At 42.6% G+C, this 21,788-nt stretch overlaps 1 protein-coding gene across 9 annotated transcripts in view; it reads left to right on the top strand.

The window, feature by feature from the left end:
• The window catches only part of ABCA1 (ATP-binding cassette A1), a 380,643-nt gene that overhangs the window by 97,179 nt on the left and 261,676 nt on the right, over positions 1–21,788 (top strand). For all 9 annotated transcript variants that reach the window (XM_089432768.1, XM_089432767.1, XM_089432762.1 and 6 more), the window contains 4 exons: positions 2,184–2,407; positions 2,549–2,661; positions 15,358–15,464; positions 16,055–16,117. In XM_089432768.1, coding sequence (XP_089288894.1) covers positions 2,184–2,407; positions 2,549–2,661; positions 15,358–15,464; positions 16,055–16,117 — 507 coding nt within the window. The remainder of the gene's footprint in view (positions 1–2,183; positions 2,408–2,548; positions 2,662–15,357; positions 15,465–16,054; positions 16,118–21,788) is intronic.

Here is a 21,788-nt window from a genome sequence, read left to right as displayed (position 1 = left end):
GACAAGCTTGGTGTGATGTAGAATGTCTCCCTCGTTGAGAGGGAGTGTTGATGTTTCTACAATTTGCAACATTGGGTGAACATTCTCCCATGGGGTCATGCTGATTTGACTAAGGGGGGATGGTACATTCACCCATGGGGTTATGCTGATTTGGCTAGGGGTGAATAGCCCGAGGAAGTATTTGTCCCATTAGCTCTGGTGTTTAGCTCGGGGAGATTAGCCCACAATGCTCACATTGCCTGCTCCAGGATGGAGTGATTTATTTTTTTATAGAGTAGGGTTGATTTGTTTATTTAGTGGGGGTTTTCACCCTCTAGTGGAATAAACAATTCTAATCTAATGTTGATTTGTAATGTAGGCTCAATAAGTGAAGGGGTTTCTTGTGATGAGGGGTTTCTTAATGGGTCTCCACTCAACATTAGAGCTCTATATAAATAGACATGCATGTGAGGAGACACTCATCAACATAGCAAGCTCATTCATTTTTTCTAGTGGAGGAGAAATTCAGCTAAGGAGAAATTTGTTCATCTTTCATCTTTTCTTCATCATTATCTCTCTCTTGGAGGACACATGTGAAGGGTTTGATCGAGTTTGACCAACATCCATACAGTTGCGCGTGTGAGGTTTGACCATAGTTTGTACAATTGCACGTGTAAGGGTTTGACCACAACTGCACATGTGAGGGTTTGATCAAGTTGACTGTAGGTTTCACGTGCGAATTGACCGCATGCCGCACGTACAGGTTTGACCGCAGGCAATATTTTGACTGACATTGACCGTGTTGACCATTGAAGTACACTTGAAGACTCCATGCCCAAGGATATGTCAGAGGATTCCTGCACCTACAGAGTTCTAGATATCATCAGGGCTTTTAAGCGCCTTCTTCTCTCGCCTTCTCTATTGTACTCAAATTCCACAGCCCTATGAGGATATTGTAAAGTGATGGTAGCATTATGAAATAGAGTCATGTAACAAGCCTAGGTAGCTTAAGATTTTGTTATCAAGTGAGTTCATTGTAGGGAGTTTTTTTTACTTGGTTAATTATTTGTGCTTTTCAACGCTTGATAATTAATTGAGTTTTTTCTCCTGTAATAACTATGATATATATACAATTTGAAATAATACACACACACAAAATTTGAAATAATATATCTCTCTTATTCATATTCTCTCACCTGTCTCTCACATTCTCCATGTTTTAACAACAATGTCCTTGATAATATCCAGAGATTATTCTCTTCTAGTAAAAGAGTGCAAAGCTCACTTTCCATTATACGAAAATTTGAGGTACCATCCAATTTGTCCCTAAATCTAAGGGTAGTTGATGCCATCTCAGAAATCCATTGCACAAACTGTGAATTCTGAAAATTAATTTTGGAACCTTGATCTATTTTTTAGTTTACTCCTAGAGTAAGCCATGCAGGCATGAGACATAACTTTTTAGACTCAACAACTAAATATAAGACTTCTCACTTATTTTAACTCAAGTGAATTACAAAATAGAATTGACTTTCTGAAAATATCTCAAACTGCTTCTTAGATGTTCACAACGAACCAATGTGGAAGTTCCCGTTCGAGCTATAATTCTCAACATAACTGTGGGAGGGAAAAAATCAGTGATGTGGATGCCATTTCCTTGAAAACTATTTACATAATGTCTTAGTGGAGGGTGGGGTACGAGATGCTTATTATGGGGTTATAGGAATAGTACCACTAGGCATTCATGATAGGGAGGATGACACATACGTGCATCATTGTTAGTAGGTGATATTGACTAAAACATCGAGATTCTTCATACAGGTAATAAAAGACTACACATATGATAAGGCAAGAGAAGATAGATTATCATGAACATAAAGAATTCAATATTATTTTAATGCAAGTATTCATTAGAAAAGATTATTTTCTTTAGTAAAACAATGAGCTATTCAATTTATTATATATTGAGAAACTATGCATGAAATATGTTGTCCTGATTCCTGAATCAATAACCTCCTGTCACAAGAATGTGGTAGTAGTTTAGATCTGCATATAAATAAACTAAAACCACAATATTTCAATTGGATATACAACAATGTAATTATATAACATAAACATATAAATGGATATCATAATCATGATGCTTCATTCTCCGCTACTCTTGTATTATTTATATTTGTCATTGAATTGTTTTCTGATACCAGGTCCTTCCTCAAGAATATGGTATTCAACATCCTTGGAACTTCTTTTGTACGTTGGAATTTTGGAAAGGAAAGAAGAGAAAACTCAAGTTTGATTGGGTTAATAAACATTCACATGGAAGTGCCATGGAATGGAAAACTGATTATTCAAGTGAAGTGAATCAATCTTTTGAGCCTGCAATTGAGCCAGTAAGCTCAGATCTCAAACAACAAGAAAATGATGGTCGGTAGGTATAGTGCTTTTTGAAGTTTTTGCAAATTTAAGTGTGCATAATAAATCTTATAGCATTCGTTAGTTATCTTTTACATTTTTCATTTAACCTAAGAGGTAAAAGTTATCTTTATTTGATTTTCTGTTCAATATACAGTTGTATACAGATAAGGAACTTGCGGAAGGTTTTCAAGACCCCAAAGGGAAAATGTTGTGCTGTAAACCCTTTCCAACTATCATTGTATGAAGGCCAAATTCTTTCTCTACTTGGTACATTTTTTCCCCTAATTTCCTGTGTTATGGTTTAAAAGATAGTTCATCAATGAAATTAAAAGTAATATGAATGAATATAGGGTAGTTTTTACATGGTTCAGTCCAATCCCTTGTTCATTACTGAGGGCTATTACTGTAACTGTTAGTTCCAACCAGGCCACTGAAAGCAAGATTATTCAATAGCATATTGCATTGGGGACTGACAAATGAAAAGGGATTGAATAACGATATATATTTGAATTGTGAACTATTATTGGACCGAGTTACAGTTTTTATTACCAACTTATATCAGTACAAATTTTAAACAAATTTAGACTATCTTCCAGCTTCTTTGTATAGTCATTGTAATATATCAAAGCTAAAATATGCCTTTTAACAAGCAGTTAATGCACAGGACGTTTGTCAAACATACTACAGACATAATAGAAACACTTGCAACAACAATAGATTTGGAAGGAAAATAGTAATTCTATTAACTTGTAGGGGAGACTAGCAATGCACAGTGAATCTGAGGAACCTGGTGTAGCTCCAGCAATAAAATCTTCAGAATAACAATAAGAACACAATCTTCAGAATAATACTTTTCCCAACCAGCTTCAGCAATATAATGACAATCTGGACACCTCTGCTACAATCAATTGGCACCTTGTTCTGATATGGAAACTCAGCTCCAGATTAATTGATGAATCTGGCCTCTAAGATCTGGAAACTCGGTCTTCTCAAGATAATATATAACTCAGAAATTCGGTCACCAAACAACAGTCCAAACTTAGCTCCAGAAATGATGACTTGGTCTGCTAAACACTGAGAAACTCGGCTTCTGTCATCTGAGACTTGGTCTCCTCAAGAGACAGTGATTTCGACCTCCCAAAGATGACTGCAATACTCAGAAATTAGTATCCTTAAATATTAATTTTAGGTATGTTCTATGCTTAGAGCAATTTATTTCAATTTTCACAGTTAGCTCAATGTCTTTTCCAGTTTAGCAATCACATCAGCATTAAATTGCAGATAGAACATAAACATAGATCGCAGAAGACAAGCCAAGACAAGAGGACACAAGATTGTGGCGCTAGCTAGAGATAAACCCCAATGTGGGGAAACCCTTGATCAATTCTTCTTATATGTTCTTCAATAGTTCAGCAGAGAGAGAGAGAGTAAATATTCAACAGAAGTCAACACTTTGACTTATCTAAATAAGAGCATAGATCATCTCTAAGAAGATGATACATGAGGTAGCTGAACTCAGTTGAAAACACGCTGCTTCAACTGATTCTCCCAGGTGACTCCAGCACCATACTGCACCTATCATTGTGCTGCTCTTCATCATCATGCTGCACTTCACCGTGCTGCACCCATGTGCCTCTGCTGCACCATGTTTCCACACTGCTATCCCATGTGGTATGCTGAACCATGTTGTCATACAGCATGTTTCATGCGCTTGCAGCACCATGCTTGCCACTGCTATCCCATGTGCTTGCTGCACCATGCTTGCCATGCTGTCCCATTGTGACATTGCTGTACCATGTCATAGCTTGCTGTCCTATTGTGTTTTCAACACCGTGCTTGCTGCTGTCCCATGTGGCATGTTGTACCTTGCTGCTGTCCCATTGTGCCTTTGCTGCCACATGTCATTGCTGCTGTCCCAGTTGTGCCTTTGCTGCCCCATTTACCATGCTGTACTAAGCATGCTTGCCTAGCTGTCCCATTTGCCATGCTGTACTTGCTGCACCAAGTATGCTGTACTGCTGTTGTGATGGTGACTGGTTAGAGCACCTCAGACTGCTGCAACAGCCCTCAAACAGTTACCCAAACAGCCCTTCATCTCAGTAGCCTACCCTAGTGTGAACCTTCTGCCTCCACGCTGAAGAGTAGGGCATAACATGACCCCAAAACTGCCCACGCTGTCCCTTGCTGTGGTGGTATGGCCTGCGGTCTATCACACAGCCTTGCTGTAGCTTTACAGCCCACATATCAAGCCCAAAACAGGCCTCCATGTAATATTCCTAACCCGGAATATACCTCAAACCCTAGCAAAAACTCCAACCAAATGTGTGCAAATGATATAGTAACCCAGAAGTGATAAAAGAACAGTGGAACAGCATATAATAATGTAAACCGGAAATATAAGCAGATACAAGAAATGCAGTGAGAAAATGCTAAGCCATTTTATTATACTGAGAAATAAAATGAGTACAAGAGGTGATCAGACAGATGGCACGTCGACTTGCACAAGGCAAGTGAAGAAATACTCTCAGAATGACAAGAATGGCCTCTCTGCGTGGATGCTGATGCTGCTGCTGCTAGGAAACAAATGATGATTTGGGGCTGCTCCCCTCGTCGGAAAAAGCTGAAACTCTGGATTCGGGCTCTACTCAAGAAACCCAGAAAAACCCAGAAAGCTTTCCTGGAATGGCCGACCCCCGAAAACAACCCTCCTGGGGATCTGCGCAGTTCCTCCAAGGCTCTGCGCTGCCTCTGAAAACCTCTCTAAATCTTGCCTGAAACTCCACCTGAAAACTCTGCCAAAATCCTCCAATAGGCAAGGGCTGGTCCCCTGCTCACTCACACAGCATAAATCCTCCTGCAAACCCCAATCCCCAACAGCTGCCAGAATGAACTGCGTCCCTCTCCTAGTGCTGCGCAGTCCTCCAAAATGCTGCTAAAACTGCTACTGGAATGCTGATGAAACTACTACTGAAACACCAAAGAAAAACCTTGCCCGAGCAGGCACTCGAAGTCCCCCCGGGGCTAAGGGTGAGATCTCTGAACGGAGACACTCGATGCACTAAACAGTGCTGCAGACTAACTAAATAGCCAGCGTGCTCAAAAGTCGAACGACTAGCTCCAAATGCACATAATTGAATGATCTCAAATGAGGGGGCTCCTCTCTATTTATAGCCTTTGCCTCTCACAATCCTTAGGCTCACCTTCTCCTGCGTGATCCCCTTATTGCCATGTGTTCCTTCCCTCCTGCACAGTTCCTCCATGTGTCTATGTGTGCCCCATTTCTGCGTCCCCCTTTGGCCCCCTTGGTTACCCCTTAAGTCACAACGTTGTGCTACCTAGGAAGTGACTTTTTATTCTAAAGTGAGTTATGTTCCCCCTTCCTCACTTTTTATTTACAAATAACTATAGAAGGCAAAAATCGAACAAAATCGAATATTCCAATTAGCCATAGCTAATTACGAATATTACAGTCTCTCTCGGCAAAATGTTGCTTGTCCTCAAGCAACTGAAGTGATGGATGTTGTAAGATCTCCTCACTCTCCTAAGTGGCATCCTCATTCGGCAAATTCTTCCACCTCACCAAGACTTCCCGGATCGTCCTGCTCTGCAACCGCCTCTCCCTAGTGTCAATGATAGCCTCCGACTACAATACCAAATGCCCCTCATCGTCCATGGGTGGTAGCTCATCCGTCACGGTCACCTGCTGCCCCAATGCCTTCTTCAGGCATGATACATGAAAAATGTTATGAATCTTGCTGCCTTGGGGCAACTCCAACTCATATGCAACCTGTCCAATCCTGCGTATCACCCTATATGGCCCATAAAAGCGGGGCTTGAGCTTCTCAGCCCCCTTCTGTTTCAGTGATGACTATTAGTATGTCTGTAATCGTAGGTAGACCATGTCCCCTACCTCGAACTGCCTCTCCACTCGACCCCTGTCGGCATACAGTTTCTGCTGGTTCTGCGCTGTAGCTATGTTATCCTTAAGAGCTCGGAGGATATCCTGACTCTCTTGGATCCAAATCTTGGCTCTAGGAGCCCTGTTATCACCAAACATCACGTCGACAAAAGATAAAGGATGATACCCATATAAGGCATAGAATGGTGACATACCAATGGACATGTGATGTAAAGTATTGTAGCAGTACTCCCCCAGATGCAACCACTTCAGCCATGCTCGCTGTTGCCCACTGACATAGTTACGCAAGTAGCCCTCTAGCCACTTGTTAACTATCTCCGTCTATTCGTCCGTCTGTGGGTGATAGTTGGTACTCGGTGTCAGCTTCGTCCCCACCAATCGGAAAAGCTCCTGCCAAAACCCGCCCATGAAACGGCTATCCCTGTCACTGACGATGGTCTTAGGAAGACCATGTAGCCTGAAGATCTCCCTGAAGAACAGCTCGGCCACCTGTGCTGCTGTATAGTGTGCGGATATGGCAAAGAAATGTGCGTACTTCGTCAGTCGATCAACGACGACAAAGATACAATCCTTGCCTTGTACCATGGGCAACCCTGTGATGAAATCCATCGAAATACTCTCCCATTTCCCCTCCGGAATGGGAAGAGGCTGCAATAATCTTGCGGGATGGCTCATCTCTCTCTTGTTCCTTTGGCAAACATGGCACTCCCGGATGTGTTGGAGTACGTCCTCCTTGAGGCCTTTCCATGAGAACCTCTCCCTAATGGCCCTGTAGGCTTTGGTAAAACCCTGATGTCCTGCCAATGAGGAATCATGTGATGCCTAGAGTATCTTCTTCTTGAGCTGAGACCCTCAGTCAAGAAGAAACGGTCCCTGTAGTAGATGATCTCATCGACCACCCTATACCTGTCATTTGCCACCTGCCCATCCAGAACCTCACATGCAAACCTGTCCTTGGAGTACTCTACTAAGAGTTGAGTCCTCCAATCTGTATCCAAGCTCATAAGAGACAACGTGGCTGGTCTACGTGAAAGGGCATTTGCTACCACGTTGTTCTTACCTTTGACATACTCAATGTCAAAGTCATATACTTGGATCTTACTGATCCACTTCTGCTGCCTCTCCTGTAGCTGCTTCTGCTCCAAAAAGAACTTGAGGCTGTTGTGATCAGTCCTCACCCTGAACCTGTTGCCTACCAAATACTGTCGGTACTTAGCCAATGCATGCATGATGGCCAGCATCTCCTTGTCGTATATGGAATACAACCTCTTGTGCGGAAGGAGCTTCCGGCTCTCAAATGCTATAGGGTGACCTCCCTACATCAATACTGCGCCGAACCCCTCTCTCGACGCATCACACTCCAAGACAAATGGCAGCGTAAAATCTGGTAATGCAAGCACTGGGCAGTTGCTCATAACCTCCTTGAGCCTGTCAAAGGCTCGTTGCGCTGTATCTGACCAACTGAATGCCCCCTTCGTCAAATCTATCAGGGGTGCAAGCAAGCTGTGAGAAACCTTTGACGAACTTCCGGTAATAAGTGCAAATACCAATGAATCCTCGAAGTTCCATCACGTTTCTCGGCTCCGGCCATTCCCTGATGGCCCTGATCTTCTCCTCGTGGACCCTCACTCCGTCCACCCCTATGATGTGTTTCAGATACAACATCTTCGTCAACCCAAACTCGCACTTGGAGAGTTTGGCATAGAACTGCTGCTCCTGTAAGATACACAATACTGTCTCAATGTGCTAGGGATAATCTTCCCAAGTCCTGCTGTAAATGAGAATATCATCGAAGAATACCAACACAAACTTCCTGAAATGACTACGGAAGATGTGATTCATGCAGGACTGAAATGTAGCTGGGGCTTTGGTTAGCCCAAAAGGCATCACCAAGAACTCAAAGTGCCCATAGTGACACTTGAAGGTGGTCTTGGGAATATCTTGCTCCCTCACGCGAATCTGATGGTACCCAGATCTCATATCAATCTTTGAGAAGAATCGGGCTCCCCTCAACTCGTCCATCAACTCATCGATCCTGGGTATGGGGTACCTGTTCTTCAGGGTCTTCTTGTTCAGGGCCTTGTAGTTAATGCACATCCTCAATGTACCATCCTTCTTCTTCACCAACACCACAGAAGAAGCAAAAGGACTCGTGCTCGGACGAATGTGCCCAAGTGCCAGCAACTCCTGGATAGCCCGCTCAATCTCATCTCGATAGGCCTTGGGGTACCTACAGGGGGTGGTGATCACTGCCTGGATGCCTTGCTCAAGCTCGATAATGTGCTCGAACCCCCGATCCGGTGGCTGTCCTGGTGGAATCTCTTCGAACACTATGGCATACCGATCAAGGATGGGCTGGATCTCTGGATGTACCATCTGTCTTGTGGTCCCTGCCTTTGATGCATGCAGCTCCACTGCCCACTCTATGTCTCCCCTCCGGAAGACTGCCTCCATCCGATGAGCCGACACAGTCTGAGGCGGATATGTGTGTTGTCCCCGTATCTTCTCATGCCTCCTGGTCTTCTCATCATCCCACTCCATCTCTAGGGTCTTCCAATCCGTCGTGACCTTCCCTAGAGTAATAAGCCACTGGACACCCAGTATCATGTTGGTGTCCGAGATATCGACCACGAAAAAGTGGTCAGTCAATGTGTAGGTTCCCATCGTCACTGAAAGCTCCGGAACATAACGAGCACACGTCATGGTCTGATCTCCTAGGACCAATACTAAAAACCCATCGAAGCTCTCTGTCTAAATGCCTCTCCGCTCAACCATCTGTGCATCGATGAAGTTGTGGGTTGCCCCACTATCAACCAAAACTGATACGCGCTGGCCACGTACTGTCCCTTGTACGCATAGCGTCAGATACTTGGGAACGCCTCGCAACGCTGCAAGGGCCCCTCTGGTGGGTGCAAAAGATGCACCACCTGCTGCTGGTGGTGGAGGTGGCAAAGGTCCCTGTATGGCGTGGCTATCTCCTGCCTCCACATCCTCTCGTCATCCTCTTCTCCATTGCTCTCGGAGAAGACCTCAATAAAATGTGCTTTTCCAGCAGCACATCGATGTCCTGGTGCCCATGGCTCTTGACATGTGAAGCACAACCGCTTCTTCTTTAGCTCCCTCTTGACATCGTCCTCAATCTCTACTCGTCCTGGATTCCCCTTTGGAGGTGGAATCCTCACGTCCTTCCCCTTAGACTGAAAAGGCTGTCTTTGGGGGTAAGGTGGCCGGGTCCTGGGTAAAACATCCTGTAAGTCTTGGGTCCTGCTGATAGCGTCCTGGAGCGTAGCTGGTCTAGTGGATCGCACTAAACCCCGAAGTGGCTCTGCTAACCCCTCAACATACATATAGACCCTCCATGCCATGGAGAGGTTTGGCACCATCACGAAGACCCTCAAGAAATCTGCAATGTAGGTCTCTGGACTCCCTGTCTGTTTGAGCCTTGTCATCTCAACAAAAAGCTGCTCTGGATCCCTCCGATCAAATCGCTCCATCAATCTCCTGGTAAATTCCGCATATATCGTCACTGTAGAATGCTCGAGTGTAACCATCCCGTGAAACCACGAATCCTGGGCCTCGCCATTCTAATACAATGTTGCCACCTTGATGGCCTTTGCCTCCAACGTCTGGTTAAGCTGGAAATAAATGTCCAGCTTCTCTACCCAAGACTTTGCCGAACTGTTTGATGAGCCATCAAGCGCAGGCAAGTGGAATTTGCTCGCTGCACGGTGGGTGTCGCCGTCATGGTAATGCCGGTACCCTCTGTGATGGTTGTGGGGTCTGCTATCCCACTGAAGCTGAACAAAATCTCTGAATGAGAGGGCTTCCCTGAACTCCTGCCCATAGGCCTAGTACTCTGCAAAATAATCGCCCATATGTCGGGCTCTGCCTCTTGCTGGGCTATGGCCCCGTGTCTGCTCCTAAGAAAGTGGGCATGGTAGAGCGTGTAGGCGCATGTGAGGCCACCTGCTGCGCAGTATCACGTTGCTCTGGCAAGTGATGAGATGCACACGATCCCTCACCAATCTGAAAAACTCGTGGGCTCTCACGTTGTCTGGCCTCTACTGCTGTGAATCTCTGCCCCATCACCTCAATCTGCCTCGAGAAATCCTGCACTGATTTGAGGAGCATATCCGCAAAGCTCTTTCCGTCCTCGTCTGCCATCTGTTTTGCGTCCATTACTGGCTCTCTCTATTCTGTGTCTACCACAGGTTCCTCTTGTTCTACGTCTGCCACAGGAACACAATCTCCCTCTCCATAGATATTCTCCAACCTACGTCCATTATCTTTGTGCCTCCTACCTCTGTAATAAATGTATGGTTTTTCTCCCGGTGTCATAGATTGCTAGCTCCACAGGCTGAGCCAGATCTATGCTCTGATACCACTGTAATATTCCTAACTTGGAATATACCTCAAACCCCAGCAAAAACTCCAACCAAATATGTGCAAATGATATAGTAACCCAGAAGTGATAAAATAACAGTGGAACAACATATAATAATGTAAACCGGAAATATAAGCAGATACAAGAAATGCAGTGAGAAAATGCTAAGCCATTTTATTATACTGAGAAATAAAATGAGTACAAGAGGTGATCAGACAGATGGCACGTCGACTTGCACAAGGCAAGTGAAGAAATACTCTTAGAATGACAAGAATGGCCTCTCTGCGTGGATGCTGCTGCTGCTGCTGCTAGGAAACAAATGATGATTTGGGGCTGCTCCCCTCGTCGGAAAAAGCTGAAACTCTAGATTTGGGCTCTACTCAAGAAACCCAGAAAAACCCAGAAAGCTTTCCTGGAATGGCCGACCCCCGAAAACAACCCTCTTGGGGATCTGCGCAGTTCCTCCAAGGCTCTGCGCTGCCTTTGAAAACCTCTCTAAATCCTGCCTGAAACTCCACCTGAAAACTCTGCCAAGATCCTCCAATAGGCAAGGGCTGGTCCCCTGCTCACTCACACAGCGTAAATCCTCCTGCAAACCCCAATCCCCAACAGCTGCCAGAATGAATTGCGTCCCTGTCTCAGTGCTGCGCAGTCCTCCAAAATGCTACTAAAACTATTGCTGGAATGCTGATGAATCTACTACTGAAACACCAAAGAAAAACCTTGCTCGAGCAGGCACTCAAAGTCCCCTGGGGCTAAGGGTGAGATTTCCGAATGGAGACACTCGATGCACTAAACAGTGCTGCAGACTAGCTAAACAGCCAGCGTGCTCAGAAGTCGAACAACTAGCTCCAAATGCACATAACTGAATGATCTCAAATGAGGGAGTTCCTCTCTATTTATAGCCTCCGCCTCTCACAATCCCTAGGTTCACCTTCTCCTGCGTGATCCCCTTCTTGCCATGTGTTCCTTCCCTCCTGCGTAGTCCCTCCATGTGTCCACGTGGGTCCCATTTCTGCATCCCCCTTTGGCCCCATTGGTTCCCCCTTAAGTCACAACGTTGTGCTACCTAGGAAGTGACTTTTTATTCTAAAGTGAGTTGTGTTCCCCCTTCCTCACTTTTTATTTACAAATAACTATAGAAGGCAAAAATCGAACAAAATCGAATATTCCAATTAGCCATAGCTAATTAGGAATATTACACTCCACTACCTCGGCCCTCAAGGAAGGTACTTCAGCCCTTTCTAACAGCAATTCGGTCTTCATAGAATGACCCTAAAACAGCCCACACTGTTCTGTCCCTCTTGCTGGTTAGGGCAAACTTAGGACTGCAGTTAGGGTCACTCTAAAACACCAGCTTGTGGTACTTGTTTGGACTGCAGCTAGGGCTTGTAGTGGCCTCGTCTAAACAGCGTTGTGGGAGCCTTCTTTACAGCGTTAAGGCTTCTCCTTCAAGACTGTGTTAGGCCTCTTCTAGGACAGCGTTAGGCCTCTTCAAAACAGGCCTCTATACCCATGTTGTTCAGCTCTCCTTTGTTGCGGCTAAGACAGAGTTCCCTTGCCTCTAGCTTAGGGCTATCTCCTTTACTACATGACTGCGTCTTCTTGGTTAGGGCAGACTGCAGCTAGACATCCTTTAGGACTGCGGCTAGGGCATCCTCCTCCTAGATTTCTCTTCCACTAAAACCCAAAGCGAGTGGAGAGAAATCAAGAGAGAAGTGTGTGTGAAATGACTCTCAAGTGATCTCCTTTTATACTAAAACATTGAGCACATGTAGGTTTTATTTAGTTGCTGGACGACCTTGACGAATTGTCTTATAACACAAATAAATTCATAACTCCACGAATACTTATCGGAATCGGATGATCTTTAGATCAATCCTACACCTCAATGAGAGGGATCCAAGAAAAATATCAGCTGCCATAAATAAGATGACCCACATGGAGTTTGGCCCTAGTTGCCAATTTTAACATTAAATACAATTAGGCTCTTGGAATGTATGATGCAGATAATGATATACATGATGACCCTGGCGTCAAAATAAGGAGGATATATTTGGCCTTCAGAATAGATCGACTCTGCCTGTAGATGCTGTAGATGCTGGCCTCAATGATCAACTAATTCTGAAGCAATTCTGTCTCTGAATGTGAGTGATCTCAGCCTCCTTAATAAGATGTAATTTCAGCTTTTAGGAGACTGATTGGGCCTTCCAGAAATGTGATGAATTCAGCCTTCCTGAATTTTGCTGAGACTCGGCCTTCTATGGAAGTTATTTTTGGCTCCAATAAAATAAGGCTCTCGACCCTCTAGGATAATTGCTCTTGGCCTGTAGAAGATGAGGCTCTTGGCTCTCTGGTAAATAGCTCTTGGTTGCCTTATTTCGGGGCTTAATAACTGACCTTCCAACCAAGCAATTCGATCCCCACTTAATAATGCTTTCGGCCCCTTGAATGATAGTGTTCTCCGCCTTGAATGGAAGATGGCTCTTGGCCTGCTACTATTTGCTGATGTTGGCCCTCAAGATAATGTCTGCTCGGCCTCTAAAGGAGAAGCAATCTGCCTTCAACTGGAATAACTCGGCCCACAATATTGAAGCAAGATGAAATCGGCCTTTGGATGGATCGATCAACACCTGCAAACAATATAACTCTGGCAAATATATTTCCTTCGGTACTTGGAGATCAACTGAAAAATCATCTGAAATAAGCACAATAGGAAAGTCTGAGTGACTTCCTCAATGAGCCAACTAGGGCTGCTTTGGAAGACCACCAAAATTGACTAGTTCCTAGCTAGGGTGGCACTCGAAGTCCACCGAAACTAGAGTTTCCCTGAAACCCTCGAGCTAGACTCGCTTGAGCCATAACCTAATCACCAGAAAATAATGACCAATCAGAATGAATGAGTAGTGACTTCTCTCCCTTTTTATAACATTCACTGGATCTTCTCCAATCTTCTAGAATTCTCTTTTTTATTATTTTATTGACAAAACCACTTATTCTCTCTAAATGACTTTTTACCCCTTTTCATCCAATAATAGTTTGCCCCTTTTTAATTTAATACCAAAATAGAGTTGGGCAAAATTCCTGTGTCCCCTAAGTAAATTTTCCCCTATTGCTAGCCTAAAGGAGACACTTAGGCAGCGGGAACAATATCTTTATGCTCAAGTAATTGGGGACATTACACTCATCAATAATGCCATGGAGGATGAGAGAAATAGCATTCTGGCAGGCATATGATCCAATATTCTTACAACTAGAGAAGTATGATTCAAATTTCAATAGCATTTTCACCGAGCAGTTCAGGTTAGTGATTCACCATTATGTTGAGTATGCCTTCCTAATACTGTAGGAAAGGTTGGAGGGAACTTTCTTCAATGATATTTCCAACTTGTGATAACTTAACCTTAGTTTTGATAGACAGTTACATAACTGAAAGTATAATGACTTTTAGAGACTATCCAAGCCTTCATACTAACAGTTGACAGGGGAATACTAAGCCTAGCCTTATGAAGATTGGCAGGACAGGCCTTGGATTTACTTTGCTGAAGACCAGAGTTATTCTTCCCTTATCAATATGCTGTGTAGGTTGCATGGGGACAGTACTGTGGCGGGGGACCTTCCTTCTTTTGGTCAGCAATGTTAACACAGCAACAAAAGCAAAAACAATAGACAAAACAGTGCAACTTACTTTAGGCTAAGAGGCTCTGTTCTTCGGTCTGGATGCAAACTGGACTGAATATGCATTTATTCATTATATGAAGGGAAATCAATTAGGGGTCAAGAGGAAATTTACTATGCTTTTGTGTTCATTTAGAAATTCATGATAGTATTAGAGTTTGGACTCTATTTTTCATGTAATCTCATGGAAGGCCTGTATGAGATTTTTCAACATTTTAGGCTTTACATTTTGTAATCCAGAGTAGTATTTGATTTAATTTTGGATCCTTTCGTGAAAGTGCATTGAGACTCTGTTCTTCGGTCTGGATGCAAACTGGACTGAATATGCATTTATTCATTATATGAAGGGAAATCAATTAGGGGTCAAGAGGAAATTTACTATGCTTTTTTGTTCATTTAGAAATTCATGATAGCATTAGAGTTTGGACTCTATTTTTCGTGTAATCTCATGGAAGGCCTGTATGAGATGTTTCAACATTTTAGGCTTTACATTTTGTAATCCAGAGTAGCATTTGATTTAATTTTGGATCCTTTCATGAAAGTGCATTGAGTATTCTCATGTCCACTTTGAGTTGATGAGAGGAACCTTAGTTCTCTTGTTTAATCCATTAAGTAGATTTGTAGTTGATTTATGAATTAGTGCTGAATTTTCTACTTAGTAGATTTGATGTTCATTCATGTTGGGTGGTCGGTGAAGGATGCTTGTGAATGCTCTTGATTTTTTAAATTTCTTGATATATAGTCATTTATCATTTATGGCATGTTTTTCCACTAGGCATAATATTTGGTCTTCTGGGGCAGTTCATTTCTGGCATTGATTCTTTTGTTTACTTCCATTGGAGTTCCTTGCTAAGGGTGATTGGATTAAGGTCCTGTAGCCCATTGTCAGGCAAAATCCATCATGTATTCTGATGAGTATACCTTTTAGGTGGTTTGCTTTACCATTGTGCATTTATAAACTTATTTCTGTTGGGCTTTGTAGGACACAATGGAGCTGGGAAAAGCACAACAATATCAATGCTAGTTGGCCTTCTTCCTCCAACTTCTGGAGATGCTCTTGTGTTTGGAAAGAGCATTTTAACTAACATGGTTGTATATTTTTCTTCAACTATTTCTATTTATTTGATTTGTTCAATATACAACTTCCTTTGATCAATGATAAAACATGTCTTTGATTTGATTTAGCTTTAGATCTATTACAGTGATTAATCATTAACCATGCAGTTCTTTCTTGGGTGCATTTATTTTATCTTTCATTCAAAGGGGTGATGGAAAGGTTTGAAGTCTTGTCTGTTACAAGTGTTTTTAGACTACGACTTAAAAAATAAATGTGAATAGAATCATTTCCTGATAGATTGCATATTTGAGTGGCAGCTACTGATACGCAATTGTCCATTAGTTAATTGTCTTCACCTTGTATTTTATATATGCATATATCTACTACCTTTGTTGTACTGAGAAATGAATGTTATTTCTCAAAATGGCCTGTTTTGACTCTCATTATCCATGTCTAAGTGGTAACTTTTTTCAAGTAAAGTATTTTAAACAATGTCCTTTGACTGTGAAGAAGCTTGATAGTGCAGTTACATGCCATTCAAGCTTGGACAAACATATATATTTTTTTAATGGGCACACCTTTGGAACTTGCTTTTTAAAAATTCCCATTTGTTGCTCGATAGGAAGAAATACGGAGGCAGCTTGGAGTGTGCCCCCAATACGATATCCTCTTTCCTGAACTAACGGTAAGAGTCTCCTCATTTCATAGATAACTTGGAAAATATTTTGATGGATTATATTAAAGTCAGTGATTCCAATTATGATGATTACAGTCATGTTGTTTTCTGATCTTTATTTTTAGGCAGGGAAAGGTTTATTTTATTGTCATTTTAGAGCATTATTTGACTTCTTGTTACTGTTGTTTCAATTGTTCTTGTATACATGGATAAGATACATCAGCCATGTTTAACTCCATTAGTTGCAAAAGGCCAAGGCCCTGGTGAGATGTTGCAGTGTTGAGGTGTGGTTTTTAGTTAATGCACTGCTCACCAGGATCCAACCCAAACACAAGGGTGTTCAAGACCCATTATGCATTGATACAATTTTACATAATGTTAATGCCTTACCTTAAAATGATCCTTCAGAGCTTTAGACATGGATAACCTATCTGCTAAGAATGGAGCTGTTACACCAATATATGCTTCTAAATTTCTATATTAGTTTGTGGCTGTTTTGTCCATTATTTTTCTCTCCCATCTAAATGTTTGACTGTTAGATTTACAAACACCAAACAAAGATGAATATGCATATGAAGAAGAGAGAACAATCACTTGATTATTGAGTGATCCAATGTCTCAATACATAGAAACAAAGGGAGGAGTATGTTACATGACTTCCAAATACCTAATTCTTAATGACTGAATATTTATTAAATCATGATTACATCACTTTATTACAAAGACGTTATCCCTTGAAAAAAATGGTTCATGTCACTTTTTTGTGGGCTTTCCTCTCTTATGGAGCATAACAGAAGACTGTTAGAGTTTAGTGATAGTTACAAGTTGTGGGAGACTCATCATCTGAGGGAAAGATAAAAGTTTCGGAGGAGTATTGTTGACTTGATGGAGACTTTCCAGTGGTATGTCTCACCATGAGATTTCATTTTGGCATAGTTACCCACCAAATGTGGGTAACCTCTAGGAGAAAATTGTTCTTCCCATTGGTCAGCCAGCCAACCAGCAGCCCTATGATTATCCACAGATAGTTACTTCAGAGCTCTCCACCTATGCTTTGGTCAGTGCTTTCTCACTTGTTGAAGGAAGGTGCATCATCTATCATAAGGTACACTAACCATTACTATAATCAGATGCTTTATTTTAATGTTAAGGTTATACTAATATGGATTACAGGCTAGGCCAGATGATTGACTGCTTTTGATTGTACCCTTGTTCCCATACTTCACCTGGGAGATTATCCTTTTACCCTAGTTCAATGTAACCTCATACCATTTTTCTTCCACTGTTTAGGAGGGGCACTAATAGGAGGCACTGATTAATATGGCATGCCCAAGGTAATATTTACCACCTTTCATCTCCCTTTATATTCACTTGCATTCTTTGGGCTGATTGTCATTGGTCATTGGGATTGGCACCCTATATCCCCATCTCTGGGTCAGTTCCTTGAAACTTTGCCCTAAGAGGTTGATGTATTTGAAAGAAAAATAAAAGCATCTGAAGCCACAAATGAAAGAAAATGAAGGATGCAAAATATGGTTGGGACATTTAATAAGCACGTGGAAAAAAGCCTAGCATGAGCTATACCTCCGTCATTAGCCATTACCCAGTTCCTAAGCATTCATGCTCTATCTAAAATAAAGAAACTTATGATTGTCCCAACCACAATGAACGATAAATTGCTCCATCTATAAGGGGTATTGGAAGAACATAAAACAAGCTGGTTACCTGGGCTATGCAAGAAAGAAAATAAAAGTAAAAGGTGCACTAGAGTGGTGGAAAAAGCAGTTGATGAAAGGAGTAACTCATGCCTCTACTATTGTTCCCTCTTATCATCATTATACTCAATGCATGAACCTCCGTCAGCTGGTACCATGACTATGGTCATTTTCCTTGAAGTTTCTCCCGTTCCATGATCACATTTCTCATATGCATCTATGGATTGATGGGCCTACCTAGGAAATGTCCCTACCGTTTAGGGATGGAAGCACCTAAACTAATTGCATAATCATCCCTAACACAAGTGTGGTAGTTTGCCTACAAATCATCAGCTAGAAAGATATTTGAAAGAAAGAATTGTGTGAAGCAATTTTGTGCCCCTAGCATTGACTATGTTAATTATAGAAAGGACATAGGCAGGTTAACCTTATCAAGGTTCCCCAATAGAACAACTCTCCCCAAGAGTTGCAACACTTGACTAGAATATATATGATGGCCACCAAGGTGAAACAAGGAAAAATTCATAGCTTCCAAGCATCACTATTCATTATCTGATTTTAAACCGTGATCATTACTTAAATGAAAAACACATTAAACTTAAACACTTCATATGAAATAATGGCTAATGTACTTCATGTGTGCTGGGTCACCACCATCATCAAATGAATGAGTTGAGCATAATTTATGAGGCGTTTGTGGGCGATTGTTCGTGGAGAATGCTGAAAGTCATCTTTGAGACCTATTACCCACCACCTATGGGTAGTGTATATAGGAGAATTTTTTTCTCCTAGATGGTCCTCAGCTGGTAGCCAGCAGCGCCTTGAAACCACCAAATAGCTCGATGTGCCATTATCTCCGCCACTTGAGCCAACCATGTGGCCCCTCGCTCTCTTGTTATGATTGTATGTTTGAAGGTGGGCCTCCCAACCACGAAGGTATGGCTTTTCATTGACATAGTTGAGTAATTTTCTGTTAAAATTGGCAACTAGGGCCAAACTCCATGTGGGTCTACTTATTCATGGCAGCTGATATTTTTCATGGATTCCTCTCGTCGAGAAGTGTAGGATTGATCTAAAGATCATCCGATTCCGACATGTATTCATGGAGATATGAATTTATTTGTGTTATGGGACAATTTGTCAAGGTCGGCCAACAACCAAATTGCCCCCACTTGTGCTCAATGTTTTAGTATAAAAAGAGGTGGCTTGCTAGTCATTTGGATACACACTCTTCTTGTGATCTCTTCCTCTCCACTTGTCTTTGGGTTTTGGTGGAAGGAGTCACTAAGAGAATACGCTGCCTTAGAGGGTTTGCCCTAACTCTAGACACTATCTAAAGAAAGTCTATACGCTACCCTAAGAGGAGTTTCCCTAGCCCTACTTACAGTCAAAGGGAGAAGGCTCTACGATGTCTTATATGCAGTCAAGATGAAGGTGGCTTCCACAACGCAGTAAGGAGTTAGCCTAAACGTTGGTCTAATCCTTATCCTAGCCGCAGTAAGGAAGTGTTTTAGCCACAGAATTTTGGCCACAGTCCTGGCCCTAACTTTGAATAGAATAGGCCGCAGTTTTATGTGCCTTAACTGCAGTCAATTGGAGCCCTAACCGCTGTCATAATATTGGCTCTCATACGCTGTTCAAAGGGTCCTAAATCCGTTGTCCTAAGGACAGGTCTATATGCTGTTCCAAAGAGACCTAGACACAGTTCTGTGTGTGCCCTAGTCTCTATTCAGATGCACCCTAAAGGCTAGCCCTATTCCACAGCAAGAGAAGGACTCTACGCTGCCGCAAACGGTGTCATCAAAGGTGTTATAATTTGGCTACTTGTAAAAGCCTTTCACGTTGTCATAAAGAAACTCTACGCTGCCTAAACGCTGTCATAGGAGAGGATCTTGAACGCTGTCCTTAAGTAACACTGTGTCATGAAGAGTGTAACTATAGCCTAGCTGCTCTGCTAGGCTGCAAGCCATAGCAAGCAGCTAAGGCTGGTAATTGGATACAGTATTGTAGTGTAGTGATGATGGACATGGTGTGATAGGTGACAGTATGGTGCATGGAGCAACATGGTGCAGTAAGGTGCATGGAGCAGCATGGTGCAGTAAGGTGCATGGTGCAGTATGGTGCAACACAATGGATGCAACATGATGATGGGCATGGATGTATAGAAACAACATGATGTATTGCAATATACATTGAGTGCAATGAAGGGTACAACAAAGTGCAGCTCAGTGATGGGAGCAACACCGTAATAAGAACATATCAATGTTGGGTGCAACATGAACAATGAATGCACTGATTGTTGGGTGCAGCATGGTGACAATGAATGCAGCGCACTGTTGGATGTAGCATGGTTAATGCAGCGCATTGTTGGGTGCAACATAGTGATCATGAACGGTGTAGCATATATAGTGCAACATGGTGTAATGAAGTGCAGCACAGTGATGGGTGCAACATGGTGATGGAAGCACCTGTGTTCCGATCAACTACTTCATGTGTTATCTTCTTAGTGAAGATCTCTGCTCTTATTTTGTCAAGTCAAAATGTTGACTTCTGATGTATATGTACTATCTCTCTATCTGCTGAACTATTGAAGAACATAAGAAGAGTTGATCAAGGGTTTCCCCACATTGGGGTTTGTCTCTGGTTGGCGCCACATCTTGTGTCCTCTTGTCTTGGCTTGTTTTCTGTGATTTATGTTTATGTTCTATCTGCATTTTACTATCATGTTAAATGTAATCGCTAATCTGGAATTGATATTGAGCTAATATAGAAAATTGAAGTAAATTTGCTCTCAGCATAGAACATACCTAAAATGAACATTTTCCCTACTTGTCATGGGCACTTTTGGGCATGGATTGGTGGGGGGATTCAACAGAAAGAGTGGGCTAGGTTTGTACTTCTGTCTCCACTTCCCAATTTCGTGGTTACCCTTGTATCTTAGTCCTGTGGGATCTCCTTTACTGACCACTAGCTTTAGGGTTTGAACTACACGGGAAATCCCAATTTTGGTTGTGGGTCCTTCTTCCCGACACCATATACACCACTCCCTTCCACCCATTTTAGCCCCATTCATCGTTTTTTCCATCCTGATCCACATGTGTCCACTAGGTCCGCAAAAGGTTAGCCTCCCCCTCCCTTGTCCACACGTTGGGTCGGACCTGGAACGATGCTCGGAGGTTGATGCAGCTAAAAAGAAAAGAAAAAGCATAATTTGGCCACTTTCAACAGGAAATGTACCACAAAATGCAAAAGATGGTTGGGACATACAAATTTAGCACGTGGGAAAAAACCAAACATGAGCTCTACTCCTTGTCCATGGCCTTTTCCCTGTTTCCTATGGTCCCTGTTACCCACCATTTTGTGGGTGATATCCCTAGGAGAAATATTTTCTCCAAGATGGTCTTCAGCCGGTAGCCAACAACCCCTAACTAGCTCATTGTGCCATTTCTCCACCACCTGAGCCAGCCAAGTAGTCCCTCACCCATCTGCCATGATTGTATGAAGGTGGGCCTCCTAAACCTGAATGTATGCCTTGTCATTTGGTAATTGAGTATTGTAGTTTTCCTATCATGGACAATTTTGGGCATGGATTAATGATGGGATTCAGCGGAAAGAATGGGCTAGGTCTGTGCTCTTGTCCCATAGACCTCTTTTTGGATATTAACCTTGGACCCTAGTCCTATGGGATCTCTTTTATTGGCCCTTGGGCTTTAGGGATGGTATTACATGGGAAACCCCGATATTGGTTGCATGGTCCCGCTCCCTCATCCATATATATTGCCCCCTTTCCACTCATCATTTCTCCCACCTGGGTCCACATTCATCCACTGGGTCCACATAGGGCTAGCTCTCCCCTTCCCTTTTCCCACACCTTGGGTCGGCCCTGGAATGATGCCCCAAAGGTTGATGTAGTTGAAAAGAAAAGCAAAAGCATAATTGGCCACATTCAATAGGAAAATGTACCA

The sequence above is a fragment of the Pinus tabuliformis genome, chromosome 5_1, assembly GCF_031772625.1.
Source record: "Pinus tabuliformis cultivar Carrire ecotype Pingquan chromosome 5_1, CPIR1, whole genome shotgun sequence".
Taxonomy (NCBI): Eukaryota; Viridiplantae; Streptophyta; class Pinopsida; order Pinales; family Pinaceae; genus Pinus; species Pinus tabuliformis.
This window is presented reverse-complemented; position numbering and strand designations above follow the sequence as displayed.